Source organism: Pseudopodoces humilis, chromosome 1 (genome assembly GCF_049639895.1).
Source record: "Pseudopodoces humilis isolate 2021_Gansu_Grassland_sample_001 chromosome 1, ASM4963989v1, whole genome shotgun sequence".
NCBI lineage: Eukaryota > Metazoa > Chordata > Aves > Passeriformes > Paridae > Pseudopodoces > Pseudopodoces humilis.
In genome coordinates, this window is record NC_142200.1 from 26,810,722 (window position 1) to 26,834,869 (window position 24,148).

The window sequence follows — 24,148 nt, forward strand, 5'->3', positions numbered from 1 at the left end:
AAGTAATTTCATGCAGATGAGCCCTGTACTATATACAGACATGTCAAACAGCAGAGAAGGACATAGAAAGATCCCATAATAACACCTTGTCAATGATTTTAAAGATGAGCTGGCCATGCAGAAGACTAAATGCATCTTTATATGCATCTCTACAAAGCCTCGAAGGAAAGGTTTTCTTTCAATAACATCTGTTGATGGCAAGCAATCAGGTTATCATTTTTGGGATTGTGATGGAGGGCAGACTTAACATTTACATGAATTGAACATGAAAAATATATTTAAATTGTAGTTTTGCTTGGAATTGACCAAGTCTCAATAAGAGAGAAATGGAAACTTTTGTGAAATATGGGGAGTAAAACTCAATCATTCCTATTCCAGGTATTCTCAATCTAAGGAAAGGGGTAATTCTATCAGAATATGAGTTTTTCTTTCATGATGAAGAATTCTGCTTGGTCTTCTGGAGCAAGCATACATCAACTGTGCAATGGTGCCCTGCCCTGACCTGCTGAGGGATGATTGTTAAAAACCACCCTTCCATCCTACCTTTATATGAGCATGGATAGTACACGGAATGGTTCGTGTCAATGTGACTACAGGATGAGGAAATATTGATTACAGAAGTGCACAAAAATCAGGACTGTGGAGTGACAACAAGATTGAATCATGTTTTTGTGTTCATGAGCATGAAACAACTGGGTTATAATCTGCTGCTATGGCTGCAGAATCTTACTGCAACAATAGAAGCTATAAAGTATTGGCAGACATCAAAATGTGTAACAGTAAGGGCAAGATGAAAATTGTCTACTATTAGAAGATCCTATGAACAATGATTGCTGTATCCAAGGTCATCTAAAGTGAGACTTGACACCCATGTGTGCTGTTGCACAGACTTCACCAAGACCACAAGGGCGTGGGTAGGCAGCAAAAAGGCTGAGACTTATGAGATAGCTTTGGATAGGATCCCTGTTCCTGCACAGAGTAGGCTGAAACAGGATTACAATGGTTCCCAAGGTTGTAATGGGATAAAAGAGTCAGTTCTAGTGGGTAAAATTTAGCTCATCTGAACTAAGCTGTGGAAGGATAATTAATGATTTTTCAGATGTTCTGTAACAATCTGTGTGTGCCTGAGGGCTTGGTGGTGAAGACATTGACTAAGATGGAATTTAGTGGAAAGGACTTACTAAAGACAGTGCAAGCCTAGGCTGATAACCCTAGTTTCACTCTGTTATGTTCATCTTGGCTACAAATGCACTAGCCTTGTGGGTTTTCTCCCTGTTTTTTTTTGATTCTGGAAGACCACTTGGTCTTTTTGCTTTATCATTATGTTTAGTTTATGTTTAGTTCAGCATAAAAAAAGTACTGGATCAAATAAACTCCCTGAAAACTTGTCCTGAATTTTGACAGCTGTTTTACAAAAAGGAATTGGTATTACTTTTTACAATAATAAACAAATAATTCTATGGGTTCAGCAAATGCAAAAGTCATCCCCACAATAACCCAAAACTCACAACATCTAACAAGTTTTATAGGTATATGGATAAACATTTTCTACTGATTGAAGCAGAAATTATTAAATGCTTATTAAACTTTTTTATTCTAAAACTTACATGATAATGATAATTCCTTATGCAGAATTTCACAAGCATGATTTTGCTTTTGCTTAAACACTATTCATTAAAAAGTGCATTATTTTACCAGAAGAATACAATATTCTTTTCAGGACAGCACTCAAGTGTTGAAAACCATATGATAAAAAGTTATCATGGCTTATCAAAACTTAAATACTTTGTTTTCTAAGTCTCATTTTGTTAGAAAATTATCTGCATATTAATGAGTTACAGTTCTCAGATTATTTACTCCATGGTGTAATGCTCCATGGTGTAAATATACAATATATCAGAATATAGCCTGCAGAAGTTACAATGCACCAAAGAATTTTCTGTGAAGTGCATTGCCCTTTCTGGTCCAGTAGTGTGGAAATGCAATATACAGTCTCTAAATGCTATATGACTTAAAATAAAATTTGAATATATGACTAATCATTATGTGTACATATTTTTTATTTTTAATATTTCATTAAAATATACATCAAAATATCTAACATTCCCACTTTTTAATTATATAATTACAGTCTCTGGGATTTCTCTAAGATAGTCATTGTCCTTGCCTGAGATGTTTTGACCCACATTAAAACTCAAGTCTTTACAGATTTGTCAGAAGCAAAATAAGAAAACTTTTCAGATGCTGCTCCATTATAGTCTTTAAAATAAGAAAACATTTCCTTCCTAATAACTCCTGTCATTACATTAGTGGGAGTTAGGTGGGTAAGAGTACCAAGAGAGCTCTAACAAATCATGTGTTATGTTTGTACAAATAAAAGATTGGTACGCTTCCATGCTACTGACTGAAAACTGATGACAAAGTGGAAATGGAATAACCACTAATTCAGATGCAACTTATCTTAGCCTACCATTGGCTTAGATAAAGATTAGTCATCCAGAAAATTTGGGTAAATCTGTCATTTTTTTAGGCCAAAGTGCTTTTTTCACAAATTAGTTCGCTAAAACAGCATAAGTATTTATTCCTTTTAAGACAGAAACTTTCATGACACAATAATGTTTTCTGTAGCTCAGACTGAGGCGAAAAATTGATTCAGTCTGGAGAGTCCTTGTTCTGCAAACAGACATGTAAGTCTCTCAGTGTTGTTAGACATTACAAACATGAAATAGAAAAGATAGGTTCTGAGTAGAGGCAAGGGAAACAAAAGATAAAACAGCCCCATTATCACATCAGTTTAATTTGCAGCAAAGGTATATGTTGAGTGCCTCTAAAGTCTCCCTTTATTACCTACTATTCTCCTTAGATATTTTCTACTGTGTAGTTAAAATTTGGAAAGCCCCTTCAGGCTCTTGTGCTTCTCAAAACGATGTGCAAAAGAGTTTGTCTTCCAAAATAAATATCTGCAACCAGCATCTCACCTTAGACTACATGTCAATATGCACTCATTTGGTATTCAGAGACTGCATCTAATTTAGACCTGAAGGCAGACACAGGTGAATAATATTGCAGCAACAAAACAAGATTCAAGCTACAGATGAACTAATGTATTAATTAAAAAGGGCATCAACTGAAGAAATACATCATCTCTTGTAGTCTGGGTACTGTAATCTTTCCTTTACCTAAGGATCCAAAAATGAAATTCCATGTGTCTTCCATGAAAACTAATGCATGAGCCTTACACCATTTACCTTGATTTGATAAAATACCTGTGAGATGGCCTGGCTTATACACAGGCACAAATGAAGAAAAATTCTCAAGTTAAAGGAGTTATCCTGGTATAAAAATGCACATGAAATCAGACAAAACATAGTCATAATGATTAAGGTCTTATAAAGTAAAAGGCTATAAACTATAAACCAAGAATAATCAAAGGAACATTATGGTTTAGAAGTTGCTATGACAGCTATACCAGAATTTTAGACAGAAGCTGCTACATATATCATTATTTTAAAATCTTTATTTACGATCTGGGTGAGGGGATGGAGTGCACCCTCAACAAGTTTGCAAACAACACCAAATTGGGTGGGAGGCACTACAGAGGGACCTGGACAGACTGGGACAGACCTGGACAGACACAACGGGCTAAGGCCATGGATGATGTTCAGTAAGACCACATGTTGGTCCTGCACTTGGGTCACAAGAACCCCATGCAGAGCTACAGAGTGGGGAAAGAATGGCTGGAAATTTCCTGGAGGAAAAGAACTTGGCAGTGCCGGTAAGCAGTGGCTGAACATGAGCTGGAGTGGGCCCAGGTGGCCAAAGGAGGCCAGTGGCATCCTGGCCTGAATCAGCAATAGTGTGGCCAGCAGGACCAGGGCAGTAATCATCTTGCTGCACTTGGCATTGGTGAGGCTGCACCTCAAATCCTGTGTTTAGGCTTGGCTCCTCACTATGAGAAAGGTTACAGCCCATTTCCTCAGCCCTCAGCTGCAATGAGGGACTTCCACCACTCATTTCTGAGCAAGCAGGTGTCTAATCCTCCTCTCACCAGAGAAGGATGAAATTACCCTTGGTAAAGTTTACAGACCAGACTCACTATTTCCTCACAATAATTTCTATTCATTCTGTCTCTTTGTCCTATTTGGAAAGGAAGTGGATATGCACAAATATTCTGTAACTCATAGGTGTGATTAAATGGGTGAAAAATTTCGAGAAGAATTGATAATGTGGATGTGTTCCCACAACTAAGAACACAACTTGCAGTTTTGTCCTAGAACCACTTCAATATTTTCTCAACTCCAGCCTGAAGCAATTACAAAATAATCATTGTGAAGCAGACTCTTGTTCCCTATACCGACCTGTCTCTGTCCTGTGGGCAGAAAAACATGCTGTTCCCATGAAGACATAATATTACTTCAAGAAACTACACTCAACTTCACAGTAACAGCAATAAATTTCCCAAGCATATTTTTTTATGATCTCTACCCCACACCTTTTTAGAAGTGTTGCACTTTATGAAACAGAAAGCTTGGAAATAATCACACAGCTGATGAAATTCTCTTCTGTCAAGTTGCGGTATCCATGGCACCACCATTACTTATCACTGGCCACTAAGCACCTCAATAGGAGCTTCAGAACTGATGGACAAGACCGACAGGCCAATAATAATGAGCCACAGGAAGCTGGCAAGACTGAGGACAATATCAGTGTTTTAGATTTGTACACCTAATTTGAGGAATTTGCTAAACAAAATGTGACTCCACCTCAGAGGAAACATTTAGACAGGATACCCAGTGAATTGTGAGGCACTCTAAAAAGCTATAAGAATTTATAGCTTCAATTTTTAATTTCAGATACATACTTATGAATAGTTTCTGACTCAAGGATAAAGGTACATAATATTGAATGACATTAGTCAGTAAAAGGCAGGAGCTAATGTAAATGGTTCAGTTGACTATACCATGAAAGGGCTAATGTACATTAATAATGCAATCTAAATGAAGTTATGCTTTCTTTTGTGAGGTACTGAGTGTATAGTATATTCCAGACATACTATAGTATAGTCTATCCCAGGCGTATAACCTGGGATAATATTTTTCAAATATTCCTTTGTTCAAAAAACTTTCCATAACTGATTATCATCCATCTCTCATATTACTAATATATTCTAATTCAAGTTAAAAGGAAATTCAGCTATGTTAATCAAGTTTATTTGTACATATGTAACAGGATTTTCTTGTCCTTTTCCATAACTTGACTGTTAATATAAATTCATTACTTCTATCAATTTCAGAATGCAAAGTTCTCAGGACAGAGAAAAAAGTAATTTTTATCAAGACGTTTCACAATAATGCACTATTTGTGCGTAAGATGTTTTGGGTTATAATCCCAAGTATATTTTCTCAGTCATCTACTCATTAATGTGAGATGACTGTTAATGCCTACCGCCAATTAAAAGAACTCACAGAAACAATTTCTTCAATGAGAAGCACCACTTTTTACAAATTCATTCCTTTTGTCAAACCACACTGAAATCAACTGTACTTATCATATGAAAAAGAGCAAATTACGAACAGCTAAATGAAAATTTCACCTTGCTAGTTCTTTATATTCCTTGATATATTAAGAGCTGAGAGACAGATATATTGAGCTTATTCCTTATATTCCTTGATATATTAGGAACTCAGGAGAGTGTGCAGCAAAATCAAAGTATTTTAAGATTAAACAGGTGAAACTTAATATTGAGCAAACCATTTCTATTATTATTAAAAGATTCAAACAATTCAAATAATTACTGGTCATTTAATTTCCTTTGCAACAAATTCACTTCCCTGCTACAGAAAGCACAAAAGTACACAGAGCAGTGCAAGGGCATTTCCTTGTACAAAATGCTTGGCATACTATAGATGCCACAAGAAATATTTAAAGAGTCTAGCAACAGTAATCACAGTAATAACAGATCTATTGCCTTAGGAAAACACAGTTTAAAAAATCTGGTCAGACCAGTGTTCAAGAAGCTGTAAATAATGCACTGATGGCATTACATGGCCTATTGCTCGAATAGAGAACACTGCTTCAGGAAACATCTTCTAATAATGCCATCCCACAGACTGACTTTGCTGCCTTGCTTTTATCACTTGAGTTCTTTTATTTCACTCATCTATATGACTTTTCCTAATGAAGTTTGAAGGCAATCTCCCCTTGAATACAATTGAAGTTATTTAATCTGTTTTTTTCCTAAACCCCAAAGGTAGGAGTTATAAAACTTAAAATTACTGTTCAACAACTGTGATAAAAGAAAAACCCATCTAACACAAATGCTTCAGTTTCTACAAACAATCAGAAAAATAGATTTCTACAGCCTACGACACTGAAAATGAACAAGCCAAATCTATTCTTTATGGCTTGTTACAGCCAAAACACAGGCTACACTTCCCCTTTACATATGACATAGCCATTACACACCTGGGGTTGGATATGAGCAATACAGTTCAGAGGTCTAGTGAAAGACTTCTGAATCCTAGAAAACATCTTGCTCTACTGTGCATTACTACTGTATGGCAGGTGAGGCTAGTAATGGACTCCAGAGCTTATCATTAACAGCCTACATACGTAATTAAATATAGCTTACAGAGGTAAAAGTTGCATTATGCAACATCTAGATTTCACTTAAGCATTCATGACAATGCACTAGAAAACAAAAATATTACTTTTTTTCTTTTGTTTATTTGGAACTCAGGTGAACAATGTTTACAGTATTATGTGGGAAAAGTGCAACCTCAATTTAAAATAATAGACATCTCTAAATTAATAACGCCGTAACAGTTTGATTTGGTACAATTTCAAGGAGAAATAAAAAGTATTCTTTTGCTTCTGTATAACATCTGACGCATCACTGGGCTGGGTATCATTTTAGATTCATTAGATGAAAGATAGTTACATCTATTAGATGAGTCCTGTTATATTACACTAAATTTACTAACTAGAGTCTAAAAAAAATAGGTATGTTTTCCTCAAAAGTCTAATCCTGTTCACTACAGCGGAATTACAAAGCTAAGTATAAGAAGAAGTTCTCAGAAGTGATCTGTTTAATAAATAAGCAGTTTATAAGACTAAATATTTTGTAATACCTAAGTAACATACTGCATGTTAAAAATTCTGCCAGTTCCAACATCCTGGAAATATGCTGAGATAGAACAAGAGCAAAACAAACTTGCTGGTCCTGCAGGCACAAGCAGCAGATGATATTAAAATCAGAAAGGAAAGAGATAGCAGTATTTTAAAGGTATTAACAACTCCTTACCTAGTGGCTGCCCTGCAATGATCCTGGCATTCTCTCCTGCCACCGCAGCCCTCGCGTGCCTCTCGCTCATGTACTGTACGAACGCATAACCTTTGTGCACTGAGCAGCCCACTATTTTCCCATACTTGGCAAAGATTGCTTCAATGTCACCCTTTTTGACAATAGCTGTGTTCAGATTACCGATGAAGACTCTGGAATTGATGGACTTTGGGTCGTTCTTATTGGTGACATTGCTGGTCTGTGTTTTGCCAGTCATGGTTGGATCACTTGGCTTTAAACCTTAAATAAAGAACAAAGAGAATAATTTTTTAAGCGTACAGTTACCCTGACTATGGATGATTTTTCCAGCAATAATTCACTTTTCATTTTTCACTTTGGGTGAATCTCAACTCAAAAGAATAAAACTATCTAAAACATATTATCAATAAAATCAAGATAGAACATTTTAAAATACTGCTCAAAAGTAAAATTTAAACCTCTTATTTTTATAGATGTGAAATATACCAATACATCACTTAATATAATGCTGTGATAGCAGAGCTTTACTGTAATCATATGTGGATTTCTGCTTAGAAATTCAATATTGACTTTTTAAGCACTTAGCCATCTAGAAACTGCAAAGCAAGAGAATGAATCATTATGTACTGTCGAAGAAATGAACATTCAAGGCCATGTAGAGAGCAAACTCTTAAAATGAAAAACAACTCTGCTTTTGTTTGGTGTCAGTTAGAGCACATTTCTCACCAGTTAAATATCACTGTGAGGTGTGCAAGGCAGGTAACATACAATTCTTTACTGCAATCAATATGTTTCTATCAGAACAATTTTCCCTGTAAATTCAGTACAAAAAAAGTGAGAAAAGACAGTGGCTTATGTTCTGAGAACTAAAAAGTAGGAAAATAAACCACTTTAACTTTAGGAATACAGATTTTCTTGCTTCTTTGCTCTTTTATCTGAGGTCACAAGTCAAAATGCATCCTGGTAAATCTCTAATGGTAATAACTACATTATTTCTTGGAAGGATTTGGTAAAAGAAGGAAAAAACCTAACACTTTTTGTGTTCATCTAGCCTCACCCCTCTGAAGTACATGTGATTTTCATTTGTATTCAAATTCCACCTGCCAGCAGTCCCTCTATTTATGTCAATTTACTTCTATGGAAATGAAATGAAAGAAATTGTCCCAACTCTGTACTAGGTTTTCTTTAGCTTTAGTAGACCACAGAAATGACAAAAATATGCATAGCTTTAAGTAGAGAAGACTTATTTTGGAAGAAGAAGGTCATTTGGGCAGCAGTCAAATATAGGCTGTGTCTTAAAGCCAAGAACTATGTTACTATTTTTTAAACTGTTCATACTTTTGATTAGATCAGCGTAACAACTCAGGTAAGAAGAGAACCACAGAATTTTCACAGTTAAAACTCAGTTCATTCCTCAGAATGAAAAGGTGAAATAACCTCTATTCTGAACATTTAAATTGGAAATGTCATATTTTAAATCAGTAGCTACCCTACATGAAGAGAAAAAAAGAAACCATCGTCACTGAACTCTACAGAATACCTGGTGAACAAAACAGCCATCAGCACTTTGACTGCCTCTATCCCAGAGGATGGACAAACCCCACCCTCCAGACAAGAACATACAATGGAGATGTGTGGGCAATCCTGGTCTCAGCAAACAGCCTGCTTTATTGAATGAAAGTACGCAGTAGAGCTGCCGGCCAAGTAGCTTTCACTTGAACAACTTAGCGTGGCAACTTACTTTCTATTACAGCATTTAGAGAAAACACTGAAGAAAAAAAGAAACAGGATGCTTTCCTCCAAGTTTATTGATTTTTAAATACGTTGTGGAAACATAACATGCTGTGTACACACACAGATTTCATCATGGAAAACCAGGAAAACTGCCTTGCATGCAAGCCTCTGACTTTCCTCATAAGACAAATTCAATACAGTATACTTCTAGATTGATGTGCATATTGTGAATGTTTGAAGTCATGTCTGCATATAGCTAACCTGAATATTGTGAACATCCAAAGTAGCTATGAAGGCGATATTATGAAGGCAAACCATTTACAAAACGTAAATATAATGCATACTAAGATCCATATTAGCATGAAGTAGACTGCTGATGTTTTCTGAGAACCAGGATGTTTAACCCTGTCTTAGATACACCTTTCTTGCACAGGAGTCAAAATGAAAATAACAGCCATGTTGGCTAAAAGAGCCCTGATGGACCAAACTGAAGAGGTAACATGGCAGAGTAACAAGGTATAATAGTAACAAGGTATAAGAGTAACAAGGTATAAGAGTAACAAGGTATAAGACTAACAAGGTTAGTGCAGTCGGGTTGTTGATGAGCAGAGAACAATTGGTGTTCACTGTGGTGCTGAGTTGCGCAGCACTTCAAGTACCACTCTACCGAGAAAACTTACCATGGAGAGTATTGTGTTTATCTTTGCAAAGATACAGGGAAAATAAGCTGTATCTATTCTAATACAATTCTTAGCATCTTGCTGATATTATGTACATTTATCAAGTGTGTAGCTGAACTTATTTTAATAAACTCATAGAGGTAGTTTATCACAAGTATGATCACTGGTCTGGAAAGCAGTAGCCTGGATCGGTAGACCCATCTCTTCAAACTGCTGTATGACTCTCAGTAAAATGCTTTTAGTGCCTCTGTTTCCACTTTTTAATCTTCAGACTGGCATTTATTTTTACTATGGGATATATATTATATATATATATATAAATAAATAAATATATACATACACACATGTATACATACACACACACACACACACACATATATATATATATATATAACTTCTAACACAATGTGACCTCAGTTGGAATGCTTAAGCACTCCCAACATATTTTTTTTAAAAAAAGAAATCCAAGGAGAAAAAAATCTACAGAAAATCTGCCAGAAGTCAAGTTTGCATGAAAATTATATGCAATGAAAGTCTTTATTTATTACCACCAAAATTGTTTTCTAAACATCAGAGTACTACACTGTATTTCCTCTATTGTTCAGCCATTTAACATGGGATTTGGTGAACTATTCTTACTTCATAAAAATCCTCATTTTATTTTTGCCCAGTTTTTCTATGTACTAATTTAAATAGACTTTGAATAGGGCATTGAATATTTCTCTCTTGTAGCTGTTCTTTGCAATGCAAATTTACAATATTTTTATAATACAAAGAAAAGTAGTTGTCTGGTGGGTTCTCTCATATTCAAATGAGCAGTGAGGAAAATGTGCTGCAGAAATTCAAAGTGTGAGAATAATACTAACACAAATGATTGAGATTTGATTGCCTTGCTGGTCACAATACTATTGTGTATATTTCATAAAAATCAAAGATCTGTGGGATCTTTATTACAATGGGAAAGAATTTATGGCAACTTCTACACCTCACTTCTAATATACATCTGTGAATACTGAATTATATCCATATTCTCTGAGCTATGACTAAAATCACAAACACTGTACCTCATTCAAATGCAGAAAGAAATGAAACAGAGAGAGAAACATATCTGAAATAATCTCATTTCCTTGCAGCCTTCAATAAGGTATCTTGCTAATTTTCTACTATTGAAGTGATCCTTTCTGGTAATAAATACCTCCCATATGCCAAGCATATCTTAGCTGTCAGTGAACTTCATAATATTTATTTATTCAATGCACTTCATTACATATAGCATTGTTTTATGCAGTAGCTGATTTAATTATTCTACCAAGAAGTAACTAGTTTAGGTCTTGGTATGCTTAAAAAGATGTTATAAATTAGACCATTTCTTTAACTACATAGATCTCTAAAATTCTTTCTTAAACATTAACATTTCCAATATGTCAAACTGGAATGAAAATGCAAATTACTAAAATCCATTTAGTAATCCATCCAAATTACTAAAATACTATCATTCAGGACATACAAGTGAAAAGTCTAAACCAGTCAGTTTGAAGTGCAAACAAGGGGAGTAGAATTTATGTCTTGGCTTCCTTCACTTTTCCAGCATTTTCTGACAAAGTTTGGCTAAGTACCAACATGACAGTGCATTTCTTTGTAGCTGTGAAACTCATCTTCTTTCTGTAAGATGCAAATGTGAACCCACAGCTCCATTTCACAGATGTTTCTCCTCTGGTGCTGTGCCTAACACCACAGTGGTGGAGACAATCCCTTTAGAGTTGTGCCATAGCCCAGTGCAGGGAAAACACAGAACTTGAAGCAAAGTGAAAGGGAACAATTTGTCAAATTCTACATTCCAGTAATTCTCAAGCTTTTCTTTTAGGGAGTAGGGTCAAGGCATGACCATAAAAATCCTATTGGACTTCTGCTCCCTGTGCTGCTTTATGCACATTCACAATAATTATTCACACAGTAAAATGCAAAATTTGTCTTTGAACAGACAGCAATTTGGTCAAACTGCAAGAAAAAATTAGGATATATAAAAGTCTGAGGATCTAAGTTAAAGAGATTCTGAAAACAATTCACCAGCATTTTTCTGACTGTACAACTATTTCTTAGTTTAAAATACCAAGAGGAACTCTTAACCTCTAAGTAAAATTTCTACCAAATACTGAAATATTGTCTTAAGGTTTGTACTTATGCATTTCTCCTATGCTGAATTAACCAATCAGGCTAACCTGTAATAACTCTGTTATAATTAGAAAAATCAGATAAATATCTTTAGAAGACTAGGAAATTTTTACATTGATGTCTTGGATTTTCTCTTCTATTTTTTCTCTCTTTTTAATTTTTTTCCTAAGGTCTATACCTAATTTTGCTTTAAAAAACATTGTCTTCATTAAATTTAGTAATACTTTCATGAGTTTCTAGATACGTGCTTTTATTTTGGTGCTGTTTCTTTCCTTTCAACAATAAAAACTTTTAACCAAATAAAATAAAAAAGTCTACAGTTTTGACTGGATTTGAAAAGACACTTGCAGTGTCTTTAGGAAAAAATAGGGTCAACTGAGAAAAAACTGAAATAACAAAATTGAAAATCTTTAAGGAATACAAATCCTTTCTGAAAATTAAATAAATCTGTTATACTTTTATAGAGATTTAATATCAAACTTTTTTATGTATTTATTCCTTTTACAAAGGAAACAGGAAAAAATCAAACTCACTTTCTTTTTCCTTCTCTCACCTTCCCCCCACCCCCTAAACAAAATTCATTTTGAGATCATGTTTAGAGCTGAGCCAGTAAGTAATCAACAGGTATGTATTAGATTTGTGTGATAGCAGAAGAGTAATTCTGTGGAGCAAAAAATTTAACTTTGAAAATTTCCATCATATAGGTTATTTTAAGCACCATTAAATCCCAAACCTTAATTTTTGCTATTTAATATAAGATGCTTACACACTGAGATTCATAGTGCACATTTGATTATTGCAAGTCCTTCTAAAAAAGATGAAGCCGCTAACAGACACACGGATGAGCAGTCATGCTTGTGTGCACAATGAAATCCACAGTAGCAAGTACAGACTGTGAGAAATTAATTGATCTGATATTTGGGGGTCAAGCTGGACATGGTCATTCTGGCAAAAAATCAAACATCATAGTATTGGTCCTTAGAGAGACAAAATGCAGCACTGTAACATGTGGTCAGCCTCGGACCCAAAACATGAGGTTTTGCTCTTTTCAGCATTTCCAAGCAATCTCTGCCCTTCTGCTATCCAGCCTCAGTAACAAGCTGAACTTTTGTCATTATCAAGATCCAATTGTTGCTTTAATAGCTGAGCTTTTCTGTGATGTACTGTCTTTGAGCTTAGAGAATCAATAATTATTAAAATATTTATCAAGAAAGAAAGGTTAGGCCATAATATATTAATATATATATATATATATATAATAACAACAACACATATATGTATAACATATAATAATATGACATGACATGACATGACAATAATATAATATAATAAATATAATATAATAAATTAATATAATATCATATCATATCATATCTTTTCTCTACTTTTCAGTTGAATTTTAGGAACACTGGTAACATTAATTTTTTTTAGTGTTTCAGAAAAATTTAAAATATTTAAGAATTTGAAGTGTCCTTCTGTGCATGAAATATCCCACAACATAGATTTATCTTGCATTTGTACAAATATTTTATGGAGAAAATTCAATATTCATATTAATTGCTTTAATAAGCAGTCATTAAAAGTATTTTATCTCAGTTAAATCAGTACTTGAAAAAAAGCCCATAAAATTTTTCGTATCTGTTGGAAGCATGACTATTGGATATTTTATGATGGCAGGGAGAAATGGAAGGAGGGAAGAGAGAACAGAAAGCTATTAGATAAAATGTATTTTGTTTGGAGAAATTCTTTCTTCCTTATTTGTTAAATTAATTTTTAATGAATTGCTATATGTAGGTCACACAAATAAAGAAAAAAGTTATTCATAAGATGCTTAGTTAAATTCACATGAAAATATTCTAGGCTTTTCAGTCATCATCAAAGTCAAAGAATTATGCTTCCTCTCTCTCTCTTTTCTAGATAGCCTGCCTATTTATTTGTTTATTTATTTATTTTTATATTGTTTATCTTTTTGCTTCCTTTCAATGACATTTAAGAAGGGGTTGACACATCATGTCTGCAACACGGACAACGCTCCCTTCAAGCTGGCATTTCTGGAGCTGCATAAATGACAATATGCATCAATATGCCACATCTTGTAGAAAATGAAGGAGTGAAAGATAAAATGATATAGCAGATCTCACTTCATCTTCTGCTGTCACTCCTCTCAAAGAGACAAATACTGTCTTTGTGGAAGGTGAATAAAACCTATCTACTTGTAAAAAAAATTAAAATAGCTAGAGATTAATAATAACATTACCAACAAAAATAACCACTTTTAAAGATATGTTATTTTACATTAGTTGTTTAAGCTTTTGGAAGAGTAAGGGGAATATGTGCATTCTGTCCCAGGAGCAGCACTACCGCCAAGGAGTGGGATGAAAAAGGAAAAGGTTTAAGGTCTGTACAGGTGGATAGAGTTGAAGCTTCTTATTGTCCTGCACTAGCTCATGGTGCTGGAACCTTCTCCCACCCAAATGGGCAGGAGGAAATGGAACCTGTCAGCACGGAAAAATTGGGATTTTCCCTCCTATTCACATGCTCTTTGTAGAAAATAATCCTGTAAAGAAATAGATTTCTCTAGTATGACATTTGATGAGCACTCAGATATGGGTCCCTTTTATCCATCATTTTTAAACCCTATAAAATACAAGGATTTCTTTATTTCAACGTTGTCAAGATCCAACTCTGGTGGCTAGGATAAAAAGTAATCATGATAGCGCATACCAGTATAGTTGTTCAAACAACATGAAACAGAAATCAGTAGAGAAAGCAAACAGTGAAATCAGGAGAAAAAAAACCCAAAAAAATTACTTATTTAGAATTTGAAGTGGAATTTGAAATGGAATAAAGATTATGCACTATCTGCAATTTCTTAAAGAGATACACACTTCAAGGGAATACTCTACAGATCTGGACATTGAGGTCATTTAGGAGATTCCAGAATGGGATCTTTGCTATTCCCCTGCAGGTCATACTTCACCTTTCAAAATGTCTCCAGGAAACAGAGCACAATTTGGGCATTTTTTATACTAATTAATAAATTAATTACAAATTTTAATTAGCAATTAAAATAATGTGTTTAATTTGATACTTTTCTTTAACATATCTTTGTGATCTATGTGCCAGATATGTCTCTCCAGGAAATAATAATGGAAACTTTTCGTATTGGGATATATTGCTTTTATGTGCTGTCAGACAGGTTCTTGGAAAAGGAAATGAACCAGTTTGGGGCCTACTTTAAGCAAAAGGTATACTTCCCCTCACTTCCAGTATTTTGACCACATCTATTTGTAGCCAGCCATGTCATTTTAAGTCATCATTTATCATTTATACAGCAAGCTATTTTAATCTTCTTTAATCACTCATTCCTACTGAATTTTTAATAATTTTTAAAGCATTTCTGACTTTCTATGATGGTCTAAATCTGTTTTCAGTCCTCAGTTTTAAGTGCAGTGACAGTAAAATCTGCAGGACTGCTGTCTTTCTCTTCACTTGGTGACTTCATGATACTATGGATCACCTAAAAACATCCTCGCTGTATTTGCTGTCATATGACATTTCCAGCTAATCTTGTGTTCAGTAGAAATGCTTGGTGTCATTTGGCAGTGTTCCTCCCTCTGTGTTGATGCTTCCTCTTCAGCTTCATATCACTGTGAGGATTAAATGAGCCTTGGCAAGTAAGACAGTCTCCTACTATTATTTTTTATATTTCTAACCTTCCTAATATACTCCATCAATTTTCTCTACCCTCAAGGGAGTTTACAGTCCCAATGTACAACACCTTCTGAAATTTTAATTAATAAATTGTTTTAATGATTTAGAATCTAAGGCTATTATTTAAAAGTGACTGTAATAAGGGTATCAGTGTCATGGTTAGATGCTTCCCCAACATCACGGCTCTTATTTCAATCCTCCTCTGTTATGTACTAAGCTGTTTTTGGGACACATGGCATTAAACATAACAAGGCTGATATGAAGAAATTTTTCAAATTATTCCTAGGGGAAGAAGATTGCTTTGAAAAAATTTGTCATGCATTTTTGAAGTAAAATCTGGTATTTATTGTTCATGGAAATGCTATAATAAACTCACAGATAGACTAATTTTATGCTATCAAAGTCTCTGACAAAACTTTTGGTAGCATTATTTTGACTAGCATTTTTCTCCCTTGTGTTTCCTCTATTATTTTTAAGAATTTGAAATTGGATTTGAGGAATGTCATGGTCCAGGCTGTTGAATACCAAACAAGAAGTCAAGAGCTTCCAAATTGTAATCCTAGCTCTGGTACAGACTCGATAAGAGACCTTGTGCAAGTCAATTAACATCTCCACCTTGTCCTCTTTCTTCGAAAACTGGCAATAATATTGACGATATTCCAGCTCACTGGGTTGTTGCATGAATGAAATTTAAAAACTCAAAACACCAGAAAAATGCTGTAGCAGTAGTAAGTGTAATAGAAAATATACCGTTTAATTGAAATCATAAGAATTTGTTTTGAGGATTAATGGTATTCTTGTGTTTCTGTATTATCTCCAGATTTTTGGTATTTTCTATTAATGGGTATTTTTATGTTTTATCTCCCATATTAGTTGATCAGAATAATTACTTAATCTTTCATAATGCTAAGAGGTATTTAAGAATACTTGAATTTCATAAGCAGAGTCAAATTGGAATCACATTTTCTGTTGTGTTTACTCAAAAATGTCCCTCTTGCCATCATGTCTTGGGGATTTATGCCAAATGACCACACTGTGCATCCGACTTACCAGAAGACAAGCTATTATGTACAACAAAGTACTTCTGATATCTAACTCTGCCAGTAACTTTCCCAGCATTATGCAGTAAATCACTGACATATGAGCTTTGGGCTTTTCCATTTCATTCTTTCACCCTGTTTATTCAGCCTGGTTAGATTTTTATAGTGGTCAGGTGTCAACTGCATCTTTAAAATAAAAGCACATCTGCAGACAACATCTGGTAGACTGCCACATCCCTGCACAGCTTTGCTTTTATTCTTTAGCCTGTACAGCACATCCTGAGTCAGGAACCCAAGGAGATATGATACCATTCACCACAAGACAACAGAATGCTTTTTTGGTTTATCTACAAAGCCTCTCATGTGCATATATCAAAGTTTAAAATTACAAGGTGATTGAGAAACAAGAAATCTCTCACTACCAAGGATATACAACAAAACATCTGGTATTTCTTTCCTTGATAAACTTTGGAGTTTGTTGTGTGAAATGAATGTGAAAATGTGATTTTGAAATGCAAAATGTGAAAATGGGATTTTTGATGTGGAATAATAAGAATTTCCATCAACTATACATACAATATGGAGAAAGAAAAACTCATAGAAAATATGAATATGTACTAATGATGATTTTGTTAGAGTCTTGTATTTGAATCTGATTCAGCTTTTTTTAATCACCACAGTCATGCAAACATATGCAAGGTTCTTATAAACTAGATCCACAGACTCTTATGGAAATTTCATAAAAACAAATTCAAAGCTATCTGTGAAATAATTTTTCTTCTATCATCTGAAAGTAAAGGCTTCTGAAGTTCAATTGCATTTTGATTTCTGAAACTTACAAGCAACCTAATATTCTGCAGAAGTGATTTCAAAATTTAGTGGCTTGACATGCTAGGCATGGTTAAGCCTGCCCCAATGCATGCATTAACATGTCTTGCCTACAGACTATTTCAGTAACTTTCCTGTGTTGTGAATATTAAGGACACAATATCCAATTGCAGTACCTTTTTCAGCATTTTAACTGATAGTTCAATATTTAGGACCTTTTCTGAGACAATGGAAAGTTTCCTTCGATTCTCTATTGCTGAAAATTAAAATTTGCAGTCTTGGTCTCCTTAGTCTGTAGTCTTAGGCTTTTTAGTAATCACTGTAGATGGCTGCTTCAGGCTCTTAGCTCTGTATTTCCCTTCCTGGACTACCTTCAAGAATATTTGACATTTACTTTGTAATTAAATCTATGTGAATATTCATGGCAAAGCTTTACTAGGTACTTTTAATTAAAAAAAAATAAAATTAATATTTGTCTGTTTGTTTTTCAGTTACATGCTAAGACATGGAAATTAAATGAAAATTAGCATAGTAATATTTTCATTGCTACTTAGAGATCTCAAAGCCTGCAGTTCCTACACTATGCCCCATAACATATAAAATTTCTGCTAGATAGCTTAAGAAATGTGTTAAAAGCAATGTGTTCCAATATTGTGTGTCATTGAGAACCCCTGAAAAGCTATTTTAACCTTTCTTCCTAAAATAAATTGTATATACACACAAAAAGTCTTATCTGTTCCCTCTTTAACTTTTGCAAGAAACCACATAAAAATTGGATGAGAAACTTTTTCCAATATTTCTACAGTTTTGTAGTCTCAGCAAGTACTTTCTGCTGCAGGAAATAGATGCAAGCAAGATTTTAATTTAGTTTGGGATAATAGCAATTCTTAGTGGAGCTATGATTTTACTCTAGCAGACATCTGATGCCCAAACACAATGATCGTCGTCCCTACTCAGCTAAGTATTTTTTTTTAATGTCCTTTTAGAGACTTGTTTAAACATAAACCATAGAATTGGAATATGCCAAAGATGGTCCCCTAAAAAGATTACCTGAACATCAATTAGCCAGATTAAGGTGAACTTTTTCAAGCAAGCTGTTGGTATAGCTTTTCCAGTAAAATATTTGAGAAAATTGTGATTTTCCAGGACAGTGTCTAATTATTTTATTTCAGCAGGTAACTTGGCTTCTGGGATCCAAATCTGTATACATTTAAATGTTGTATAATTTTGTACTGGCTGCATTTTCCTGGGCTTGGTTAATACTTGGCAATGAGATAGCTCAGCAAATAAATCAATTTCTATTCAGATATAAGTCTAAAGAGTCACACTCTTTTCTTGTACTGAATTCTTGTATTATAAATGTCATCACCATACCTCTATAACACCTGTCTCATATATTCTCTGCTTCTCCCCATGCTTCAGTCCATTCACACTATTTCTTACTTGAGCTTACTTTATTTTTTCCGTGCCACTCAGCCCTTCCTGCCGATTTTCTTCCTCCTTGAACCTGAAGGAGGAACACTTACACTGGTATGTAGGTTGTCACACAGCTTTTCTATCTGATTTTTTCTCTCTTAATGTGCTTCATAAAAAAGAACCCTGGGACTTTCAGCTGCATAGCATTTTTAAAGAGTACAAAAGAATTATTCTAGTAACAATGAGCATGAAGGACATTGTTTTTTTCCTTTGTTTTCACACTGTATGCATATATGGGAAGGACCATAAACAAGGAAAATATTTCTACTAAATTTTAAAATTGCAAAGTGGGTTATGATTTATTTCTAAGGCAAAAAATGCAAGCCTGGAAAGAAAATTTTTAGAAACCTCAGCAGCAATCATAAAAATCTAAAATGTTTAACATAAATAGAATTAATTTTATCTCTCCTGTATCACATAAGATAGGCAAAATTTGAGTGCAAAGAAACCTCCCAATGAGTCTTACACTTAAATAATTTATGTTATTGATTATACTTGATGTTCTGCATCAGGCTGTAGAGATGTAAAGTATCTGATAGGAGTGCAGTAAAAGCTGGTTAGAGCAAATAATTTAGAATAAATAATTTATCTCTCAAATTTTTTACCCTGTAAAGACTTTTCTATAGCTCATGATGTCATAATACCTAATCACTGGTCTAATGGATTATGTTATTAGAAGGATACATAATTAAAGTAACTGCTTTAAACTACAGTATAGCTTTTATTGATTTAATTGGAACAGATATAGGTATCAATTGAAACTAGGTGTTTTTTGCTACTGTTTTATATTATCCCCTTGAAGTGAATCTGAACAGATGCACATTAAATTTTGTATTCAACAGCTTGTAATAAGATAGGATTTTCTTTTCTTTTAAATATAGATAACTTGTGAACAGCTATTTTTTTAGTACTTGCAATTCAATGTTAAATATTTTAAATATTCCTTAATTTTACCTAGTTTACCTAGATTTAATTTTATTTAGTGTGTTCAACATTACAATTTGTATCCAATTGGCTCTTAGTGTGCTTCTTCCACCAGATTTGCTCAGGCAGCTCACAAATAAACATTCAAAAACACTCACACCAATGAAACTTGCCTACTCAGAGCTGAAATATAAAAAGACCAAAGAAGCAGGAAAAGCTAATTATGAGTGTGCATGAAATCTGTGGAAGAATGTTGCTTGTGTTTTTTCACTTGGCTTAAGTGACCAGCTTTGGCAGCTCAAATTGATTATTTTCAGTCTGTATTATCTTATCATCCCAACTAATTACAAGACATGTGATGCTGCATGCACACTTAACTTGGTCTTGTCAACAAATATTAATTATTTTGGAACTAAAATATACTCAGCAGGGACTACACTTGCCATTTCAGATGCAAGTCTCAGTTCGACAATCACTTTACATACAACAGTCCTGGATTTCCATTAGTATTGTTAGTTATTCTACTAATGTGATTATGCATTCTTATAGTCAATTTGGAAAAAAAACCAAAACAACAGCAATAAAAGTCTTACTAAAAACCACTTTTTTTCTTTACAAAAGTGTATAACTGTTTTGATAGCAGCATAACATCATTTCCTACGTATCTCATTTCTACAAGTGATGAGAACTGTCAAATAAGGAAGAGTGAGATAGTTGAGCAACATCAATGTCATCATCTTTGTGCCATTTAAAATAGACTTTTCTTAATTTTACCCATGCTTGCCAATTTTTTTGTAAGAATTGCTTCAAAAATTGTCTGATTTATCTATATATTAACAGCCAAAAATGTACTGATTCAATGCTTTTTACTGTTTTGTTATTATATTTTTCATTGTAGAAAAGAGCTAGAATCCTTAAGAGAAAGATGTCTGAGGAAATGGTTACTAGTCCCTTATTTCTTTCACTTTATTCAGTATGTGATTTTCACCCTTATCTTTGATATTTATATAAGGAAACTAAGTGCTATCATCTTCTATAAAAGAAAAAGTACCTTTACAATGGAAAAGTTTGCCATGATCAGGAGAAAGATCTGGATGAATTTTTACCACAGAACTATTTCTCTCTCAAAAGTTATGACCTTAGATGTTTCTGGTACCTTTTATTGAGCTATTTATTTTCTATCAATTCCTCCAAGGTGTATAATAAAAAAGAGTGTAAATGCATTTAAGAAAGAGTGGAAAATTGCAGTTATCTCTGGTTTTTATAAATTGGTAATCTGAAGATAACTTACTATTTGGTGCATTTTTCCCCCTTTCTGAAAATTTGGAAAGTCCTCCAGAGAACCCACCCATTCTGAAGGGCTAAAGTTCTTTTGAAAATCAAGATCTTTACAACTTGTCCAAGATGAATTAGGCGTTATGTGTGCACACATCTTCAGAAAAGCAACAAATTATATAGATCTGCACTAGTTCCTGCTTTCCTTGCTGTAGCAGTATACTAGAGATCTGTGAAATGCGTGACTAATTTTGAAGGTAAGGTGTAGACTGTAATGTCTAAGGACAGTAAAGATGTCTGAGGGAATGAAAACCTTGTTCTCCTGTTTATTGCTGTATGATCTATATATTCTCAGTCAGGTAACTTACATATTTGGACTGCTTGACATGAGTATGAAGGGGTACATGAACCTACATGAAAATATGAGTAATACAGGCAGTCTAATTGCAAAAGCAGATATTTGAAACAACCTTGTCATGAGTAACATTTGCTTTGCAAAGCATAATAAATCAGACCAGTTTCTTCACAGTTTCTGTCTACCAAGACAATCCTTTCAAGGAGTTCCTTAGAAAAATGGGAAAATACCTAACATAAACTTGTCAATCTATTAAAATTTTTGGTGGTGGAATTTGTTATGAAATACAGAGTGAACTTTTTCATAAAGCATCATTGACAAAAACATACCATATACGTAATAAAACTCATCTCCTGGTTCATGGTGTTTGTGCTACCATAAATACTTTCACAGCTTTTGCCTTCATCCTACACTTAAGTAAAGAATGAAGATATCCACACAGAGTCATAATCTTCTGTAATCAAAGCTTTGTCCAAAGATAGAAAAGCATATTTCCATGCCATCTATCTAAACAACTATCTAGCTAACTTTTCAGAAAGAGCTTGAGACTCATTTTTTTCTTCTCTGTTCTAGAAATTGACTAAATGTTTAAGGTGAATAGCAGAACAATTCTGCTGAAAATCTGAAAATATTAACACTCTCTCAGGTAACTCAGGTAAGGATTATAAAGAAACTGCTACAAGCTTGGTTAATGATTGTGTAAATTCAAATATACATCCTTCTCTATGTTTATTAAATATGTACACTTTAAAGAGTACACTATAAAGATGCTGAATGCTGAAGTGTTGTTTTACATTTTTTTTCCAGCTAGTAGCATCTAAAGAATCTTTAGACAGTAACAATTTGCAAATAGAGGTATATTTTTATTTAATTTGAAATTATAGAATCAACTAAATGACATAAAGGATGCTGTAGAATGTTTTTTCCACCTCTTAACAGAATCTGCTTGAGGATGATGTTGTGGAGGGTAGATTGCTGATTGAATTAAAAAGAGGGAAATTTCCAGGTCAATTTAAAACAAAAATACTTTCTTACACTAAAGCCATAGCAACAACCAGAAGGAAATGTACTGTTTTGGATAAAAGCTAGAAGACACAATGAGACAGGAAGATGGATATTTTAAAACATCAATATATGGTAGAATTCAGTGCTATTTTGCAAATGTCCATTTAAAGTGCTTTGACTTTTATTCTCTTTCAATTTTTCATGATGAAATAACACAATAAATTTGACATAAAATTAAATGTATCTGCTTGAAATTTTTTGCAGTTTTAAGATTATTATTCCTCATGTGCCAAGTAGCATCACCACAAATACATTAACAAATTTGCTTTCACAATATCTCCTGATGGGAAGGAGGTTTTCTGTCTAAACATAACAACAAATAAACAAATTTCTTGTCTCAAAATATCTCTATAAACAAATGGATTCAGACTTAAGTCCCAATCAACTACTCATATACACATAGAATTCCATTTGAAATATAGCCAAAGTGGTTGACGGAAAGACTTTAATCCCTTGTAGTATCTGTTAATGTTGTCATGAAAGTTTAAAATTATTGTTATATCTCAAGGAACAAGAATGTCCACAATGACAGGGCAGTTTTAAAAGGATGTACACAATGTTACCTACACTTGGATGAACCTTATTCCATTCTGGCCTTGCATCTGCAAGTTTCAACAACAAAAAAAATATATATATGGAAGAATCTGTTGAATCTTCCCTAATATTTATTTGGTTTGTGGTTGCACAGTATGTGTTGAGGGTATTCCCAGATGCTGTGGGTTATATAGCATTTCAAAATAAATACTACAGGCACCACACCAATTGGAGGCTTACAGATGGCTGATTGTGAAAAGCCATTAGAAAGTCTGAGTCCGTGTGGCAGCAATTTCTGACTGAAATAGTGCAGTGAATTGTATCTACTGCTTATTTCATTCTGGCTTTTTTTCCTTTTCAACAGCACTCAGTATAGCAAAACCCCTTTCTCACCCCATCACAAACTTTCATGACAGATGAGGGGAAAAACCCTAAAATGTAAAAAACATATCTACATGATTTTTCTCTTTATCCAGCTTCTCCTGAGTTCGACGTGAATTATTTTCCTGCCAATGTTTCCACTGAGGTTTTCACAGAATTCTTGTGATTGCATGAGGTTGATATCACCAAATATGTCATTTAGCAGAAATAAGAAAGACAAAATCCTGAACATGAGTCCACTACAGCGCCTACAGTACAGAAGAAAGTTCTAGCAAAATTACTGCATTGTCTCTCACCACTGATATTTTCCCATTATCTCTTTTCTTTTTTCTCAAGTGGAGCAGGAGGTCTATGTAACTTCAAAACCAGTGTTGTCCATGGGTACCAATAGGAAAAGGGTTGATTTTTAAAGTTATGATGGGGAAGCCTTCCTATGCCCAAAGCTTGTATTGATTTCTGTGAGTGCTTAGGATGCTGCCTGGCAAGTATGAAAGAATTAAACACAGACAGAAAAAACACATTAAAAAAAAAATTGGTTTAGCAGGATTTCTGGAAATGACAGAAGATTAAAATTTTGATCTCCTGTGTCTGTTCTCCCATTGGAATCAGGCAGAGCCTCTTTATCTACAGATGGTTTCTCTTCAGACTG

General features: G+C 34.1%; 1 protein-coding gene across 5 annotated transcripts in view; it reads right to left on the reverse strand.

The window, feature by feature from the left end:
- RALYL (RALY RNA binding protein like) overlaps positions 1-24,148 on the reverse strand; it is a 358,154-nt gene that overhangs the window by 167,554 nt on the left and 166,452 nt on the right. For all 5 annotated transcript variants that reach the window (XM_088055205.1, XM_088055194.1, XM_088055199.1 and 2 more), the window contains one exon: positions 7,304-7,582. In XM_088055205.1, coding sequence (XP_087911331.1) covers positions 7,304-7,559 — 256 coding nt within the window. In that variant the 5' untranslated portion in view covers positions 7,560-7,582. The remainder of the gene's footprint in view (positions 1-7,303; positions 7,583-24,148) is intronic.